General features: G+C 45.7%; 1 protein-coding gene across 5 annotated transcripts in view; it reads right to left on the bottom strand.

Annotated features, from left to right (window-relative positions):
• The window catches only part of MAPKBP1 (mitogen-activated protein kinase binding protein 1), a 102695-nt gene extending 82700 nt beyond the window's left edge, over positions 1 to 19995 (bottom strand). For 4 of the 5 annotated variants that reach the window (XM_032689766.1, XM_032689769.1, XM_032689770.1 and 1 more), the window contains exons 1-2: positions 19909 to 19995; positions 18711 to 19056 (exon numbers count right to left, since the gene is read on the bottom strand). In XM_032689766.1, the coding sequence (XP_032545657.1) occupies positions 18711 to 18827 (117 nt within the window). In that variant the 5' untranslated portion in view covers positions 18828 to 19056; positions 19909 to 19995. Of the gene's footprint in view, positions 1 to 18710; positions 19057 to 19623; positions 19645 to 19908 lie in introns of those variants that run through there. The other variant, XM_032689767.1, reaches the window with a different exon arrangement.
• Positions 19996 to 20310: the final 315 nt, after the last annotated feature.

Below are 20310 nucleotides of genomic sequence, written 5' to 3'. Positions count from 1 at the left end.
TAGCCCCAGGGAGTGGGTGGGAGGCTATTAAAAGCACCTCTACCAGGAACCATAGCGAGGGAATTTATAACTGACAGCAGCACACATCTGCAAGAGTCTCCATGTCCTGCAAAAGAGGATATGTAGAGGGTTAATTTCCTATCAGCTTCTGTAGTACAACCTGCCATCATTAAATAATTACCTACTGTTTCTTCACTTAACACAAGCCTGGTCACCAATTTTCTCTCCCCCATGACCACATCAAGGTCCAATTTCTTCTTAAATACTGCAAGGATGAGGAGAGGCCCATGTAACCTTACTAGCCTTGGTTAAAGGCATGACAAGCAGTGGTTTCTCCTCCTTCTCCCATTCAGTCATAATTCTCACCATAAAAGCAACCCCAACTCAGACTTTCAGGAGATTTCACAAAACCTTCAGAATATCTGAGCTCCAGAGATACATGGGTGGTGAAGGGACAATGGGTGGAACGAGTGTAAATTGTCCACCGTTGCCAACGTTGTCATGATGCTATTTTGACTTTGGTGTGGGAAATTCCTTTTCTTGATGTGAGCAAAATTTGTGAAGACTTTGTGATGAATGTATGAAACAAATAAAAAAAGAAAAAGCAACATTAAACAGGTTACAGGTATTGCTGGCACATAAGGGTCAATCCTGATTTATTCCAGACTAAGCATCTGCATATGGAGCCAATTGGAGCAGCTCCACAGGCAGTTGAGCCCTGTGGAACACAAGAGAGAGAGACATCTGTGTGGGCAGGCTTCAAACAAACCCTTCCTTGAGCTCTTGGGACCTGGCGTTGTGGAGGATCGCTTCTTCACAGGAACCGGATTTTTCCACTTTGCAAGTTTGCATTACTTTTTCACAAGGAAAGAGAGCAGACAACATACCAGACTTTACATAGAGGGTGCTTTTGCCCTCCCATATAGGCAATTTGTCCAGTGATTTTCTTTTTTCTTTGTAGTAGAAGATGGAATCAATTCACTTTTCCCTGCGCCAAGAGCTACCTATACAAGGATTAGGTACATGGGAGAACTTGCAACACTACCCTAATCTCTCTGTGTCACATATCAGTCTCCTCCAAATCCATGCACAGGGCTTGAATACAGGCAAAGAAAGTGCTTCAGTGAGAGGAAACAGAATAAATAAATAAATAAATAAATAAATACAGTTCCTTGGGCAGCGTTTCAGTTACTCATATAAGGGTTTGAAATCAAGCAGGAACAAATGGTTCTCTCAGAATAAGTTAATCATCAGTTCCCAGATAGGAAAGGCTCTTTCCCTCTGTTTTGCCCAGGTTTTAGCACTCACAAGAAGCATGAGACAAGAACAAGGAAAAGAGCCAAACAGGGATGTGGGCACAGGCTGGCAAGGCTGCTCCCTCTGCAGCTCTGAAAAAGTCCTCCTCTCAGTCCCAATCCTGAGCTGAGCCTGCTGCTAAATGCAAACAGCCAAAGGTTAAAAGTCCACAGCTTCATGGGCATCCACTCCAAGGAAACCATGGCAGCACCACATAACTCCTGACTCCGGAGAAGTCAAACACAGGGGCCATAACACAGCACTTCTAACACTGATACTGCCATGGCAAGGAGCTCCGTCCTAAATCACCTCCTGCTGAACTCCATAAACAACGCATACGCTCAAACTAAACTTGGACATGGGGAAAACAGACCAAAAGACAGGGAGAAGAAAGCCTTCCTCACAGTTAACTCTGCTGAGGGGAACCAGAGAAGGAAAGCTACATCTCAGCACCATGTTTCAATCCCCTTCCCCTTAATTTCTTCACACTGGGGCTTATTTTTGGTATGAACGAATCTGTGTACTGTTTGACAAGGCTTAGGTAGGGGAACTTAGTGGTCTATCTTAAGTCCAAGAGTAAAAATATACAAACTAGACCTATGCAGGATGAAGAAAAGCCTTTTGATCAACCTGCCTGAGGCAACACTCATAATTCATTTGTGATTTCTTTATTTAACCATAACCCCATGCTGAATCAATCCATTTTTATCCTTCACCAGTGATTTACACAGCCATTCTGTCCTAAAAGTCTATGACTGCCATTTCTAAATCATTTCCCTAAGCTCTCATCCCTACTTACCCAGTCCCCATTGCCAGGAAGGCAACCACATCTTCTAGAGAAGGGCAGTGTCTTAAAGAAATGTCTTAAAGAGACTGTAAGTCTGTTAAAGAGACTGTACGTAAAAGCTTCATCTTTTTATGCCCGGATTCCTTACACAGAGCACGTATCTGTCCCCACCATAGGAGGTCAGAAAGTTCACCTCTCCTGATACCTGAAGGATCTTGCCTGTAACACCTGAACCGCTCCATGACTAGACACCTTGTCTTCCTATTCATTCATCTCTCTAAGATTGCTGTGACGCCATGGGGGAAAGTACATACTTTCATCCTCAGTGAATGAAAAATGGTTTTGATGTAAGCTGATTTAAATTATATTTAAAAAAAACATATACCAGCCATTTAAAAGATGCTAAGATTGGAATAAATACAACAGGAGGAGCAGAGTGAGTATACACCATTTATCACACAGACAACATCCCCACCGAAGGAGGCAGGAGGAAAAGAGATTTGTATTCCATCTCTCCCTAAACATTGTCTGGACTACTGAGTATCTGTTTCACAGTACTTACAAGAAGTCCCAACAAACATGGACTCCTCTTGTACTTACAGCAGGCAGCAACATGTACTCTCAGACAGCTTGCAATCTATAATCAGGTATAAGAGGACTAGGTGGCAACATCCCACAAACATTGAGGTAAAATGTCTTGATCATGCAAAAAATTAGCAGTAGAATTGGGAATAACATCGCTCCCAATTTCCAGCAGCTATCCTGTGGACCATGCTGCACCATTACTGTATCTCACTCCTGCTTAAGGCCAGGGACAATATTTTTAAAGAATGCTTAAAAATGAATCAAAGGAAAGCATAAGAGATTTCTTTATTTTGCCCAAACCAAACAGGATATACAGAAGGAGCCACTTGAGCTTCCTGCCCACCCCCAGCCAACACTCACTGCCAGGCTCTAGGCAATCCCTTCCTGCACTCTTCCCTGTCCTCTGCCCTGCGGAATAAGCTTCTTACAGAATAGCCTTTATCATCTTGCCCTTCATGCATCCTAGAATTAAGAAGTTCTTTGCATCTGTCCATCAACATGCATACTGAGCACCCAAGAGATTCATCCTGTCAGCCAGAAAGGAGACCACATCCCCCAGAAGTGATACATAGGAACATAGGCCAAAGATTGAGAAAACAAGAGAACAGCACAAGCACTGACTTCCATCATCTCTTTAACAACCTTGATGCCACTTCCTCCTGTTCCAGTACAGCTGAAAGTCCTTCACCAGTAATACAGTGTCCCAATCACTTAACCTGCTGCTCAGCCACCAACACAGACAACTCCAACAGCCCACACGTGCTCACTCAGGTACGCACCACTGAGCCATCATTCTGCTTCAAAGATGCAAACTGCTGCTACGGGAGAGGCAATCATTGTCCACAGTCACAGCAGACGCAGAACTCAGATCAGTCTTTTCCAAATAGTTAATTTTTTTTGCAAGTTTTATGACCTAGACTCAGCACCCCAAAGACCTGAATAAACTCCCCTGCGAGTCAACAGCAAGAAACACCATTAATCCTCTCTCTTTTCCGTGCACACACACACACACAGAGGAAACCACCATTAGACAATAAACCGCAGAGAGACGAAAGGTTATAAAGATAACTACAAAGCAATCCTAAACAAATTCATTAAGTCATTCATTCAGCCCACTTTCCTTCTTCACATACTCTGCCCTTAAATCACTTCCTCCTGTGATTTTTCCCAAGTACCTTTTCAGTTTCTTTTCCTGTAGGAAACAAAGTCTGTAAACAAGGGGTACAGTAGTCCAACACAAGCTGACTTACTGAGGAGTTCCTTAAAGGTGACTTAACAGAAAGAAAAAGGGAATAGGCTGCCATCTAAGTGTCTTAAAAGCCTAAAACAGAGGGAGTAACACTGGAAGTCTCCTCTAGCTTATGTTTAGGCTCAGGACCATGGGTAACGGGTAGAATTACCAAATATGAGAACTGAGGAAGTAAAACCACACTCAGAGGAAACAATTTTTATCCACAGACATAAAAAATGCTTTGTTTTTGTTACCACATGGCTCCTGCTGTACTTCAAGAAAGCAAACCATTACAATAACCACCATATCTTTGCTGCCCTTGTTTAGAAATTCAGAAAGCCCTAGATTTAGGCACACAGCCAACTTCTGTTCCTTCAACACTTCACAAAGTACTGCTGTTTTTACATGTTTAGTTCTCAGCAAAAATTGCTGTTGTAAAAAGCAGAACTCCAGTCTTCAGCAGAGATTCACTGCTCCTATAACTTTCTGGTAAATAGTTTTAAATGCATTCACCTACTCAGAAGAATCTAGCAGAATCTGTCTGGTTAAGAAATAACTTTGGGTGACACATGTAATTCAGAAATACCTGAACTACGGTCTCAAGTACATTTCTGCAGTTCAAACAAAAGACATAATAAGCAGGCAAACACTTGAAGGACAAGCAGTAAGACAACAGTAAAGCAACTCTTAAGAGTCAGAACATCCCTGTTGACTGACATTTGTACTGAGCCACTATGTTAAGTCTGCTCAAACTGTATTTCATGGCTTCCAGCAAAAAGAGATCTATAAAGCTTCTATGCAGCTTGTGTCCTCTCCCTGCTGTGGTGTACTGGCATCTAGGTAGTGGGCAACTACCGGATACAAGTTTTACTGTCACCCCTGCACTAGAACTAGCTCCTGTGTGAAGCCAGGCTGTAATTCCCATCACTGACCAGAGAAGAGGTGTTGGATGAAACGGAGCTGATGGCCTGTCAGAGTTGAAAGAACACAGCTGATGATTTGGACTCATAAAAACAATGCAGAAGGAAATGACTGTAGAGAATTATTCATGGAGCGCTGAACCCCAAAAATGTCTCCATCTGTCCACAGTCTTGCCTCTCTTCTTCTAATTGCATCAGTCTGTTTAAGAGAAGACACTACTTCAACCTGCAAACCTTGCCTCTCAAGTCTTCAGAACATTGCAGATTGACACCTGCAATAGAGCACTTAGGAGACAATATTGTGGAAGGATCTGTTTACAAATTAGTCAAAGAAGCACTTGGAGATTAAAGATGGAATTAGCATGAACCACAAGCTGCAACTGACTCCTCAGTGTTTATCAGCATTTTCTGCTATTTCTATAGAGGTCACTTCCCAAATTTCATTTTAGGTGAGAAAAATCTATTAGTGACAGAAAGGACCACAGAAATTGGCACAATCTTCTACAGCAGCCAATATGTCACAACATGATGATAACAGCAGCTCCACAAGTACCTGGACTACCTGTCTAATAACTTGAGTAGGAAAATGTCTGACAAAAGTTCAAGAAAACTCAGTCACAAGAAACTAAGAGACTGTCACAGACGAAACTCCGTGGCATTGGTGGACCAGGCTGCTGCAAACTGAACCCTGTGGGATTTCAGACAGATGTTCCACCACAAGAGGAAAAAGCTGAGCAACCTTCAAGCAGGAATCCAATGCTCCAGACCCAAGTACTTAAGCTCTTCCCTGGAGGCTAGCCATATGGCATCTTGTTATTGCTTTCAGCCACCTTCTACAGCCTTTTCCACTGAAGACAGAGTATCTGGGAAGTCTTCTTGAATCAGCTCTAAGGAAGGGAAGCCCTGGGTGTACCACTTCTTCTATTTATACCAACAACATTACTGCAGCAGTTCAAACATATTTTATATATAGCTCTGTGGCTTATTTCCAGGCAGAAGTAACTCAATGCTGGTGTACATATGTTTAGACCACAGCAATTGGAAAGAATGTCCCATAAAGTCTGTTAACTGCTGCTCCACTGCGACCAGAACAGGCTCTGCCACTGCAGAAATACAAGCTGTGATGGGGAAAAAAAAATTTAAGTTATCCACCCAGAAGCTAAGTAAGCCAGTTGCCACCTGCACAGCACTGACAGACTTCCACTATAGCCCCAACAGATTTATAGCTGTAAGTTAACAGCCAGCTCTTGTCACATCAAGATATAGTGTCTGACTGCCAACAGACCACATGGAGGTGACCGGGGTGTGGGCCAGCATAAGGGCAGACATGCAACACACAGAGCATCTGCCTGTATCCACTTGGATTTTAAAGTAATCTTATAACCTTAAGAGTGGACAAACAGGAGATAGATTTGCACAGCTCTATTTGCAAACTCTGTACTGAAAATATCAGTAGTGCTACCATATTTTAATGAGTCTGACCTTAGTCCAGTACCCATAAGCTCACACACTGAAAAGAAAGCAGAACAGCAAGGAGCAAGAGCCCTGGCCCAACATCCCAAGAGTGCTTAACTCAGCGCTGGTTGCAGGGACCTCAGTGACACGTACATGAGAAAGGTGCCTGCGAGGAACCCCACAGGATACTGGTCCCAGTGCTAGGTCAAGGTTTTAACATGACCTCCAGTAAGCAAACTGCAAGCAGCAGACCACAGGGAGACCAGGTGTCTGCTAGATTCCCTCTCCTAACAGAGGGTCCTTCCACTAAGACATGTAGACAAGCACCAGATGATAGTTACCATGCCTTCACCAGATTGTGTCTCATGGGCTTCAAACACAGCTCTGTCAGTCTTTCCGGTATACATTAAAACAACCTTTCATCACATTTTTCTCTGCAACAGCTAAATACCAGGGGGCGGAGGGGGGACAGATATGTGATTAACATGTTCGTTCTTAAAAGAAGCTTGCCTTTTCTGATGCCTGAATCCAATAGGACTGGACTTTAAAGAGCAGGAAAGTATAATGAACAAGTCAGAAGTATCTAGAAAGGCATGGCATCTTTGGTTATGTGATGTGGAAAAGTTAATGACCATCATCTCAGGCCTCTGCAGAAACGGGTATCTCTTCCCCCGGGGTATAAATAACCCAGCTTTATTCCTGCATAAACCTGTTTGCAAGTTCAGAGATGAAACTGCCCTTCCTGAACATGTCAGGTCAGCATCTTGTTTGGATCAGAGGAGGCTCTGTCAGGGAGCTTTTAGGTGGGAAGAAAAGGGGAAACCAATTTTGGGGATGATGACAGGAGTACAAAGTAAAAATGGAATTTCTCTGGTTAAGTGTTTATTTGGTGTGTGAAACAGGGAAAGAGAAACGGTCTCTGTTCCAGGCTTCCCAGGACTGGTTAGCAACACATTCAGGAAACATGGATTAATGGACAAAGTGCAGCTGAGCTGGTCAAAACAACATGATGAAGACAACTGCATGATATACATATAAGGTATGCACACAAATACAGTTAGGTGCATTAAATGAATCATCACACATAGACTGATCTTGCAATCAGCCACAGAGGCACTTATCTTTATATCCATTGGGTGAAATGGAACTACTCACACTCATACTATCTCATGCAAAATTAAGCACACGCTTAAGTACCCACAGGAATGGTGCCAGAGTTTGCATTCAGTTTTCTTTTAAAACCTTCAAGGTCATCACGACTCTAAAAACGTTACAAAGGGTTGTGCAAGACTGTGTACATTACAGCTGAAACACAATACCAGTGTCACTTTATAAACAGGGCAAAAGAGTGGGCTCTGAGTTACTGTACTAACAGGCACACTAAGAAAAGTAACATACGCTCAACCAGAACAGAATATGTTCTTCCTATTAAAAACACACACACACACACACAGAGAAAAATAGAAACATACCATCATCTAACCAGGCCCCAGCATTTAAGTATGCTCTACAACACAAAATCCTGCTTGGCAGCTGTTTACAGTACTTTCCTTTCTGGGGATCTGAGAAAAGCATCCAAATGAAATCACTCTAGAGAGCAGGAGAGTAGGACATGGGACAGAACCCAGGCAACAGACCTGGATGCAAATTCCTCTTCCAGAGGGATGGCCACATTGCATAGGCAGTGTTCCCTCTGCTGCCCGGAGAGAAGACTCCCTCCTCAGCAAGGGAAACCACCCACTTCGACATTTTATAATGGATTTTGCTTCTAAGCCCTTCCTTCTGCCCTAACTGCTTCTGCAGCTACATCCATCACTGATGATTTACAGTTCTGCCATCTCCTCAGCATGAGAGCTCCTCAACTAAACTAATTCCAAATGCTACACAAACATGCTTCAGGCCCACAACTCCCTTCCATAGAGCCCAGGGCAGGAATACCAGCTTCTCTCTGTCTGGACAGTTACAGCACTCTTTACATAGCCTCCTCCCTTCCTCAGCCAGGGCTGCTGACTAAGGACAGCTGGGTTGCTCCTCCCAGTACAAAAGGCTTAAGTGCCAGAAAAAAAACAGAGTAGAAAGAGATTCTGTTGCCTGTTAACAAACCTTTAGGCAGTAGGTGATGAGTGTTCCCAATTGTTTTAAACCTCTGGAAAGCACTGACAGCAAAACTAAATGCCTTATCACAGCAAGCACTCTCCTTTTCCCGGTGGAACATCACAAGACTCTCCACAGTGAGCAGTATTTCTTAACTCCTGGTGACCTCAGTTCCCCAGGTGCCCTGTAAAACACCTTTCACCAAAGAGGCAAATTTTCTCAAACTAATGACACAATTCAGCTCCCTTGGTGAAGATGCAGAGCTGAAAGCTGCCCAGCACATCTCATGCACCATATCCTCTACCACAGAGGGCAGTGTTACTGCTCAGGGCAACCTGGTGGTATGTCCCAGCCTTGCTGGTCAGCCTGGAACCTTGGTCACCAGAGTTCCACCACAAAGGTCCAGACACTGTCTGAAGACAGTGCAGACTCTGAGCATATTATAGAGGGTTTGTCTAGACTAGGAGCTTGGTTTGTCTGCTTTTTTCCAAACGTGTTTAAACTAAGCAGCACAGGCTTATCCAGAGTCACAGTTCCCCCGGGGCAGTGCAAGGCCTCCCCAGGCACTAGGTACCCACAGCACCGGAGGTAGGGTCAGGGTGCCCCTCCACAAGTGTGCCACAGCATCTCCATGGCCACGGGAGGCCACAGCACCTGGAAGAAGCCAGGGCAGAAGCTGTGAAGTTCCCAGCAAGCAGCGAGCAGGTGGGCCAGGCCATGTAAGTGCATTCTGGGTGTTGGGGGGCCCACCGGCTCTTGCTTCAGCAGGCTGTGCCATAAATCAGCCCTCTGGCCATTTTATTAACAGCCATGTTTACACTCTGATGCTCCTGCACAGAAACGCTCATTCCAAGGACCTAGAGGAGCTCCAACACACCAGAGACAGTCCAGGTGCTGCATCTTCTCCCTCACCACCATGCTCAGTTTTCCACTCATGGCTCCATCAAAAAACTATTTATCGCAGGTCTCGGACATCAAAAAGCTTACTTGCTGCCCTGCTACAGAAAATGGGCCAAGAACTTCACAAAGCAAGGATCCATAAGCCACCCACCACAACAGGGATGCAGGAGACCTGCTCTTTCAGAAGTTACAGCCAAAGTCGTCAGTGGTGAGGAAGCTGAAGAAAGCTGCCTCTCTCCCAGAGTTCCTCATCCTCGTTCTCCCCCAGCACCAGTTACTCACGCTGCTGATTGCGTGTAAATACATCTCAACAGCTTAGCTTGAGAAGCCTGAAGAGACAGGCAGCACAAGCCATGGATTATCAGGGAGGAAGATTATCCTCCCGGTACAGAGGAAGGTGGAATCCCAATTTCAGCCTCAAAAGCAGGTCAGGCTTTTAGAAACAGCTACATCCATTGAGGGCCACCACAGACTCATCAGGAATATTTGTTAATATATTTTATTAAGAGCCCTTTATGTCATCTTGTCCCCATTCCCTTCAACCACCACTCCCATAGCAGGGTTTCGAGAACAGAGTGGGCAAACACTTTCCACCAGCTAGCCCTCACAGTTGGGCAAGATACACAGAACCATTTTTGAAGTATGTCTGGCCATGATTCAGGCCAAGAAAATTAGATGAGCTGGGACAAAATGGGCTTAAGCAAAAAAAGCAGATCCCAAATTTGTCAGTTCCAGTTTACAGTCAGCAATGCTTTTGGATCCAGCTGCTCGAGGAGGATGACACCCCCAAAACAGGTTTGAAACAACTGTGCTTACAACCACTATATCTAGTTCAAAACTGGGAGATAAGCCAAATACAAGGAGTTATGCAGTTGTTTTAAAGCCCTGGACGCTGGGACACTTCGCAGTAAGTGGAAAAGTATCCTGTCTGTTTTACACTGAGGGAAAAAAGAGGATCAGACACAGCTTGAAGAGCGGAGCACAGAACCCAAAATCTTTAACTGTATTAAAAAAAAAAAAAAAACCAAAAAACAAAACCAAACCACAGCTGTTTCAAGGTTCACTCTTTCTTTATACAGTTCAGCAGAAGGGAAGCATTGGTTAGGAGCACGAAAAACATCACTCTTAGCCCACACAAAGCTCTTGAAGAAAAGGCTAATATTGATGCAATGTAACTGGTAGAAAGAAGCCCTTTCCCTGGTATAGTTTGTTTCTTTGAGGGACAGGATCATTCAACAGACACTTCTGATGCCAAGTCACCAGCTTGCTGTGGGAGCTCAGCTTGCAAATTGTTTCTAGCACAGGCAAGTGCTTAGCCAAGTACACCCTGACTTATGCCCACTCAGGATACCCTCAACACCATCCCTATCCCCTTATGGTCCCAGTTACAGCCTCACAGCACGACCATGGCTGAAGCACAGAGCACAGCAAGTTCTGAACACCAGGAGCTGTCACCAAATAAGGAGGCAGGTCTTGCACACATTCCTTTCATCCTCAATCCTATTCAATGTTTTAGCAACTCCAGCATCTAGATTGCATTAGGGACTGAGCAACGAACTCAAGCTCTTTTTGTGCAAAGCCTGGTTTGAGCAATGGTGGGGTTTTTAATCTTTTTTTGTTTTGCAAATGAAAGCAAACAAGACTTCAAAGACGAGCAGCCCCTTATGCTCTACTCAAAAATGAGCAAGCAATTTCAAAGTCCTTGGGAGAGCTCAAAGGCTACCACTGTTGAGCACAGGAGAACAGCTAACACTTCAATACTGGCACTTCAAAGAACTGCCCTACGCTGGGCCTGCCTGTCGACAGGGAAGGGTTTCTGAACAGGCAGTACTGTTCTTTGCACTGCCTATTTGGGAGAGAACAGGAGCAGAGAGCTTTACAAGTCTGTATCCTTGAACCCATTGACACTGCAACGATGTTGCTTTCTCCTTCTTTCAGAAAGTTCTCCATCTACCTGCTCTCAAGCCATTTGTTAATGTTATGACTCTCTACTACTGAGCAACCTCTGATAATCTACTTTCCTCCAGAGGAAGGAATCTCTTTTGGATCCATGATGGGGGAAATTTCAGCCTAACTACACAAAATGTCTGGGAGACGCAGAAATTAAAGTATCACTGTAAAGAAGGAATGCGATTGTTAAAATTTCATCAAGTAAGAAATCTCGTATTAGTTGTTATATCACATTACCCTTCTTAACCAATTGTGAATTTTAATACTGTATTTGGGAGAACAAGCAGGTTTGGCATTTATTGCTCTTGACTTGGAAACTCTGAATACACCAGCAGTTCATAGTCTTCTACAGTACTATTTTCAATCAGTTTCCTCAGAGTAACTAACAACAGTACTGGTCTCTTCGGACATGAGCAAATTTACAAGGCTTAGTGGGGTTTCCACAGCTCAAATTCTTACCGTGCTTAATCTGCTTGAGCCTGTTGGAAAGTCATCATCACCAGAGCCACTGAAATCATTAGTGACAATGGAACAAAGTCAGCACTTACAAGAGTACAGTTTGGGGACTTTTAAGCAAATTATCTTAAATGAACGCAAGTCCTCCTCACATAGGAGAGGTGATAAACATCCCTGGTAATCTGCAAAAAGTTGAGCTTTGTGACTAAGGCTAAGATTTGGCCTTAGAAGATCAAGATTCAATGCTTAGGTCAGCCTCAGCCTTCCTGTAGAACCACATCTATGAACATACAAATACTAGCAATGTCAAAATACTTGACAACAACATTTTTGAATACAGATCACAACAGCTGATTACAACAGCTGCAGGCCTCAGTTGTATTTTCCTTGTACAACACACAGGCACGTGCTCAGGGCAAGGCTGTGGTGAAAGGAAATAGTAGAAGGTTTTTCCGAATTGCAGTAGCCACCCTTTGGTGGGTACAGCCTCAGCAGAGCCTGCAGGGTTTCAGGCAAAGGGACCAGCCCACATCTGGAGCTGGAAATCAGCGCAGGGAGCATGTCATAACTCTGCTACGCATGTACCAAAGCCCTCAGACACTTCCAGCTGTGCGGAGGCAGGTACATCAGGCACAAAGGGAAGCCTGGAGTAACTGAAGCTGGCCTTGGTGATAGTTATTCAAATCTTAGCTGGGATCATTCAGCATTAATGTCAGGGCTAAGCTCTGTTTGAATGCCATGTAAGTGCCACTCCTGGCACCAAAGATCAACACAACAGACCTTTTAAGTAAGCCAAAGACTAGCTAGTACACGGTGTTTGCTTTCACACTCTCACAGAAAATTGTACCAAAGTTAATCAAGCAACTTCTCCCTAAGACCTGATGAACAGGAAACAAAATATCTACTACAATTTGCCAGGCCTTCAAAATGCTGACCACCACTTTCTCAGCCAGAAAAGGCGGCAGTGCCGTGGAGTTACTTTTCATTAGACACAAAGGAAAGTAAAACAATATACAAGTCCTTTTACAGGTGCTTGCAGATCCTTGAAGACACAAAAGCAGATTATGGCCCAGCCTGGCCTCACTTCCAACCATCACTTCAACTGTTCTGCCCTCCTGAAACAAGTGAGGTAATACACCACAGGTAGGACCAAGCACACAGCTAGTGAAATAGATGGTACACAATGAAGGAGGACTCCTTCCACTGCGTCTGTCGATGCCTTTCTCCACCAGCCCCCTTGGACCACAGCGAACAACAGCTCTGACTGCAAATGTACCACTGCAACACCTCTGCCACCTTCCTATCCCAGCCAGGTCTTTGGCAAACACCACATGCTTCACAGCCCACCACAGAACAGCCTGCAAGCAAAAGGGGGTCATCAGTCTCTAGGTGTACAGCTTATCCAGCACAGCAGGACAGTGTAAACCTGCTTACAAGCATCTCCAGACAGGTTAGCTAACTCTCACATGCCTTCTCAGAATACCCAACTCATCTGAGAGAGATGAAGAACAACATACAAGGCAACACCACAGCAGTTCTAAAAGACCATCCAGGCAAGCAGGGTATGACCACCCAGGGGAAGCAAGAACCATTTAAACCCACTAGGCAAATGACCTGGTTTGTGTTGTTCATGCTGACTGCACCCCAGCCACTAGCACATCATCACACTTCCCCTGCTATGGAGAGATTTTCCCCCGCTGTCTTTCACAGTAAAGACAGCACATGATTTAGGGGTGGCTAGAAGGGTGGATCTTCCTGCCAATCTCGTTTCAAGATTGGCAAGAAGGATCACAGTGGTTCATGGATACAGCTGCAGGCTACAAAACCAAATATGTTGAATTGTTATATGCTTTTATATCCACCATCCTCCAAGAACCAAAAGCCATTGGTACTGCAGTTCACCAGCACAAAAACTTCGGCTTTGATATGCTCTGTGTATGTAAGCCACATTTAATACTCACGTTCAGACCAGGAGAGCTAGCCAGATCACCCTGTAATTTCAGGACAAGGCATAACATTCATGGAGTGAAGAATGAAACAAGGAAACCCTGTGTGTGAAACTGTTAACAGAGTCATCTTGAGCGCCATGTATTTGAGGATGGAGTAAGGGGGACCAGAGCAGACCAGTAGGGAAGGATTCACCCCCTGAGCTATGACACTCTCCATTGTTCCACTGACTTTATCCACAGATACAGACACACCACTGAAATGCAGGTCTGGCTATGGAAAAGCCAACCAGCCTTTGTCCTCTGCTTTAAGGGACACCGTTATAAACCTGACCAGAGACAGACATGAAATCCCTCCTATCTCTGGACAGCAGGCCCTAAGCTGTTGAAGCAATTGGGTGTGTTTAGATTATGCAGTGGAGAGCTGTGAGAAAGATCTCAAGCTATCAGTTGGGGCCAAGTAACATTCATGGATGATGAAGCAGAACAGGCACAGCAGCAGACAGCCAGACAAGGGTTAGATGCATCCCCTCAGCTGTGCCCCTGGCTGCACTGGTCCCAGGGATGGTGGGCTGAGCACTGCTCAGACTGCAGTGGAATGAAGAAGGCCAATGGGGCAATACTGCACTGAACAGTTTCTCAAAAGCACCATCATTATGTAAAAGACCCTTCCAAATCCTGCCAAAACAAAAACAGCATCAGACAGGCTGCTCTCTAACTACCCACAGAGTCAGGCTGCTCAGCCCCACATCCAGCTCCCTGGGAAGTATTGCCCACGAGGAACCCAGGAGGCTCTGCTGCTGCAGGGTCAAATTGTTCCCAAAGTCTTACAAAGAATTCCACTCTGCAACAAGCCTCAGCCTATGTGATTTAATGGGAAGTGATGATTTTTCATGCATTTATACCAGTGAACTAAACCTGTGTGGTTTTTGGTTCTGTTACACTTCAGGTTCAGCAATTCTAAGCTGATCTAGTTAAGTCTAAACTGAATCATGTTGAAAGCCACGATATTTTCAAACAAAAAGGACTGTGTACTGAAGGCAGGAAGCTACAGTCAGGCCAGAAACATGACTCCACTCTCCTGTGTCCAGAACAGCTTGTGGTCCTAGCTGAGCCCTGCAGCTTCTCTGGGGATTAAGAAGCTGGAGAACTGTGTTGGGAACGCAAGGGGCACAACAAGACACAAGGGGTCTCAAGCTTCCATGGATCTGCTTCCCTCTTAAATCTGTGAAAGCTCACTGGCAGGACACAGAGGTACACATACTTGTTTCTGCTGGCTGGTAGTAACAGATCATGCCTCACCAAAGGAGGACAGAAAACCCTGTCTTACTAGGAGCAACTTAGGGCTCATTTTCAGAAAAAAAAGCTCTCCAAAAGGTCCTGCAGAGCCACCCAGTCCAACCCAGTATCATGAGGCAGGAACAGCCACTCCAGCTGTACATGTTCATGTCCTACTTGGAGAAGGGGGAGACCACAATACAATAGTTCCTGTGAAGAATGACTTCGTGCTGAGGAATGTCAGGATTTAGTCAAAGCACTCTTTTTAAACTGGTAACTTGAAATATTTCTGGCTTAGAAAAAACAGGAGAGATCAAAGAAACAAGCATAAATTCCAAATATGTTTCTCTGATTCGCTGGCTTACCGTTTTAGGGAAAGCTTGTAGCAGGTTTTGTAGCAATTTGTTTCTAAACTGACATTTGTAATCTGGTTTGACTGAGGATACCAGAACACATACACCCTTCCCCCTCCCCAAACAGGCACAGCTTTATCAGTTAAAAAGAGGTTTATATTTACAAGTGTAGAGCTCAACAATACAAACAGCCCCTGCAGGAACTGTACCTGCTTAGGTACATTACTTCTGTGAGCAGAGAGAGAGTTGTGTAGCCAAGTCGAAGGGTACTACAGCAAGCGGGACATTTTAACTCTTTGCTTCCCCACTGTCCTGAGAGTGCCACTCATGCAGGGTGATTCAGAGGCACTCAGTGCCCAGTTTTTAACCCCATGTCTCTCCTGGAATCACAAGCACCGTGACCAGAGGCATGGCCAGGTTTCTGGCAGGGTCAGTAATCCTCTAGAAATTGAACGCACTCCAACCAACTTATCTGAGGAAATTTTAGATCCCAACCGCCACACGGACACATTACAAATCCCAACAGTCAACAGGCCTAGACTTAAGTCACAGTACTCTATGTCTATATTGGTTCAACACAAAAAACCAGAGATCTGGAGAGGACAGAAAAACTGGATTCAAGCCATGAACATCAGAAGACAAAAAAAAAAGCCTACACGTAAAACTAGTCAGGCACCAACAAAAATCAGGACTCCCATTAAAAAAAAAAATAGTTTCAAAAAACAGCAAAAAAGCCAAACACTTCATCCAGTTTATCAAAAAATTTTATTTATTTAAAGAGCTTCCATTCCTCCTTCACACCCCTTTTTTTTTTTTAATATCCATGATTACCTATTAGCTCCTTAGTTGTACTCCTATAGAGATCTCCTGGAGCTGTACAGTAAAACCATGCATTAATTACAGCAAGAAATAAGTCCTAATAAAAGTCACAAAACAAGTTCTCTCTTGTACAGCTCCCAAGTAACACACTGCATGTCCTGCACCGCCATCATGCAAAATATCTCTATGTACCCACACTCCCCCTTTCACAGCAATGCACAAACAGGTCTCTGCAGAGCCAGCCTCCCACAGCCTGCCCACATCCAGCCCAGCACTACACAGCTGCCTCACTGAAAGGAGGCAATTTTCACAGGCCTTCTCTTCAACATGACAAACTGCATAAGGGGTCTGCCCCTAACCACTGAGACAGCCTGGCAAGCCTCACACTGACAAAGGAAAGAGTAGGACACCAGGGACACTTTCCACTGGAAGGGAAAATCAGAGCATGGAAGTCTAGCCAGTGCTACTGAGGGTGCCTGTCCATCTTAAACTAAGTAGCTCGTTGCAATAAAAGCTCCATCCTATGTAACCAAGCAGTATTCAGCAGAGATGACCAACTTCATAGGCCCTTCCGTGCTTCCATGTGACCAGTTACATACATCTCTTGGAGCAGTCATTTCTCAAGAAGTCCAAGAGACAAAGATGCCTGAAAAATTCCTCCCTGCAGGTCAGAAAAGATTCCTCAGGAGCATACAATGCTCAGTTTTAATCCCAAGGGATTTACACTCACACCAAATAGCATACTGAGATCTGTTTCCTGCTATTTTAGAAAAGTCGAGCTGCTTCTCACCTTGGAAAGCAGAAGAGCACACCCATGGCAGAGGGATACCCACATATGTCAGATCTTTGGTAAAGGGCTCACTCCTTTTTGCCCTGCCTGCTCCTTTGCCTGTCCCACTGAAGGCAGACCACAACTCATTTGAGCTAATTCAGAGCAGATTACTTGAGAAAACCAACACCAGCACCTAACTTCTCATAATGACAAATTGATTCTACCAGTAAACTCCCCAGCAGTTCCTTTGCATCTCACTGATTAACTGTTCTTATTAGTAAGGTATACAAAATCTAGCCCTGAAACCCTAATTTGATGGTGCGGAATGAATCCATGATATCTCCAGGGGTTCAGACAGCCCTGACAGCACACTGGGAAACAGCACAAGGGATAAAATGGAGCTCTTCTAAAAGGCACATGTAAGAAAAACAAAATGAAACATGTACCAGAGAATACCCAGGGTGTGTAGCAGCAGGTCCTGGCCCTGAAAAGGAGTGTGCAGACCACAGAGCCAGAATCCAATTCCCACCATACTTGAGGGGGTATAGGTGGCTTTTGTCTCTTCCAATGAAAGTCTCTGCAGAATACAGACAGACCAACCAACTACTCTTCAGCAACAGCTAGAAAGCACATTTCACTGGCAATCCACAGGGTGCATTAAACGCAGCACACGCACACGCCGAGGTCACGCACAAGCACTAGGGGCTCTCCTCTAGACAACTTTGAGGAAGCCATACAGGGTTTTCTCTAGCATGGCAAGACAAGAATATTGTGTTCCTTGGTATTAAAGAGCCACCTAAGGGAAACTTGGACGTGAATCAGAGTTCTGAGAACAGGATTTCATGCTGGGGACAGACAATTTTTAGGTACAGTGCCATTTATTTCCTCTGAAGTTTTACACGTGCTCTTCAAGAGATAAATTTTGAAGCATTACTGTGTTGAGACCAACAAATGCACTTTGCAGACATGGATTACAAGCATTTCTTATTTATTAGTGAGTCTTCTCAAAAGGGGAGGGATTAAGCTTTCTATTTATGGAGAGAGAGCTGCACAAAGGCTGAGTGATTTGCCCAGGGTTACAGGAGAATCAGTGGCAGGGACAGAAGAAGGTGCCCTGACTCACAGGTGCATTGTCAGCACAAGGCAATGCCACCCAGCTCCTGTTCTCCCTGAACCTGGGTTTAAGTCATCCTCCTTTCCTCATGACACTAGTTAATTCCCAGTGAGTGACTGTCTGTCAGGAATTCCTCACAACACCAAGAATGATAGATTTTTCTGGTAGAACCAATTATATCCCATAGAAGATATCCCCAAGGAAGGGTGTCTGAGGCACACAGCTGAACACAGAAGAAAGAACATCCAGGTCTGTGGAATGCAGACACCAACAGAACAGACACCTCCAAGACATGTTTCGCATCCTTCATCTTTCAGATCATCCTTCCCCTCCCACATGCTCACAGAACATCCTTTGCAGGGTGAGAGCAACCGCTTACACAGACCAGTTTCTGTACCCTTAGCTTCTGGTAATGCAGGTTAGCAGTTCGTAACATGGACGAAGAGGCAGCATTATATTCCTCCTATCAGTCATCTGTAACAGCTCTACACACCACAGTGCGGGAAATCCCAAAAGCTTTCTGATACAGACTGGGTACATACCACAGAAGCAAAAAGAGTTTCAGAAGAGAAATACAGGTTTTAGCAAGGATCTGCAGCACAGAAAAGATCCCAGCTAAAAGACATACCAGTCACAGATCAGTGTCCCTGTATCATTCTACAGTTATACAGGTCTCCCAAAGCAGCACTGTCAGTATAGATGGGAACTTAGACAACAAAGTTAAACCATGCTAGCTGCACCACATAGCACTCACCTTGCTGCCTATATCCTCTCGCTTGTTCCCAGGCTTGCTTCTCCTCAGCTTAATGGAAGGGGAGCGAAGTAGATTTTTGATCCGACTTGTTATCGTAGACCCTTCAACCGACATCATCTCCAGGTGCCACAAGGGTATTCACCCCACACACAGACACCGTGCCTGGGGAATGAGCCCAGGTTTGAGGCAGAAATACCGATGTCCTCAGCCTTGCTCACAATCGTTCACATATCTCTCAGCGATTCTGCTCGGGAACTCCACTCCTGTTACTCTGCAAAGCTATTCAGAGAGGCTGGCAAACTTTCCTTTCGCAGATTCCAGAGGATCAAATCAGCAGTAATCTAAACTGAAAGATGCACCCGTGGGTCAATACAACACTCACAATAAATTCTAGCCTCAGTCTTTGCAAGAAACGTAAACTCAAGAGCTTATGACAAGGATGGATGCAGCATTACTATTCTCTGAGGCTTCCACATAAATTATCATCCATTTAGTATCAATTAGCACATCTAAACCAGTTCCCAAATCCAAAATGTAGATGTTTTACACTTCAGTATCATCTTACGACAAAGACAAAAATTCCCACCATTGGAGTCCATTAACGGAGTCTATCCAGCCCCTTGCTTTTGCTCCATGCTCATCCATTCGACCTAATGTTTCAGAGTCTGGAAAGCACAATACTGTACTTGACTATTAAATGCCTAGTCGCAGAAACGCCCCGAGAATACACACGAGGGAGTTTTTAACTCTCATAAATTTATCTCCGCTTTAAGTGCACACAATATACAGTGTGCGATACCAGATAATAAAGGCACATAATGTTCCCACAACCCCCCACCCCCTATTTATGAGGTGGATCATGGAGGCACTACAGCTGTGCCAACGATTACAGACCCCCGGCCAAAACCTTCACCTTTCCCGGAGCGCCTGCGGTGGCCGGGGGTGAAAGAGGGATGCAGTCAGAGCCTGCAGTGAGATATCCTCCCGGCCTCCGTGCAAAATGGGGGCGGGGGAGAAAGAGAGAGAGACGGAGGAAGGGAGGGAGAGAGAGAAGGGGGGAGAGAGGAGAGGCAGAGAGACACGTCCAAGCCGGCACAGCCGCCAGCCCCCTCCCTGCGGCGGCAGCACTGCGGCCGAGGGGCCGCGCCTCCTCCCGCGCCCCAGCCCCAGCTCACCCCACCGAGTGATCCTCTCCTACCTGGCGCCCAGGAGAGGCGAGCGCGGCGCCCGCGATGCCCGCAGCTCCTGCCCATGCAGCCGGCCTGCCCCGAGGAGGGGCCGCGGCGCGGGCCGCCCCCGCGGGCGGGGCGGGGGCCGTACCCGCGGCGGCGGCTGCAGCAGCGAGGAGGCGGCTCCGCAGTGCGGGGTGCCGGGGAGGCGCGGGGGGCCGCGGCCGGACCCGCCCGCCGAGCCCCGGCAGCGCAGGGGGGAACGCCCGCCCGTCCCGCCGCTCTCCGGCCCGGCCCGGCAGCGCTACGGCGGCTCGCGCGGGCCACACCGCGGCGCCGGGGGCGGCGGAGGGAGACGGGCGCGCTGGCGGAGGGATCGCTTCTCGGGCCGGTGGATGGTCGGGGCGGGCGGTGTGTGGGGAGGCGGCCGG

The sequence above is a fragment of the Chiroxiphia lanceolata genome, chromosome 6 (genome assembly GCF_009829145.1).
Source record: "Chiroxiphia lanceolata isolate bChiLan1 chromosome 6, bChiLan1.pri, whole genome shotgun sequence".
Lineage (NCBI taxonomy): Eukaryota > Metazoa > Chordata > Aves > Passeriformes > Pipridae > Chiroxiphia > Chiroxiphia lanceolata.
This window is presented reverse-complemented; position numbering and strand designations above follow the sequence as displayed.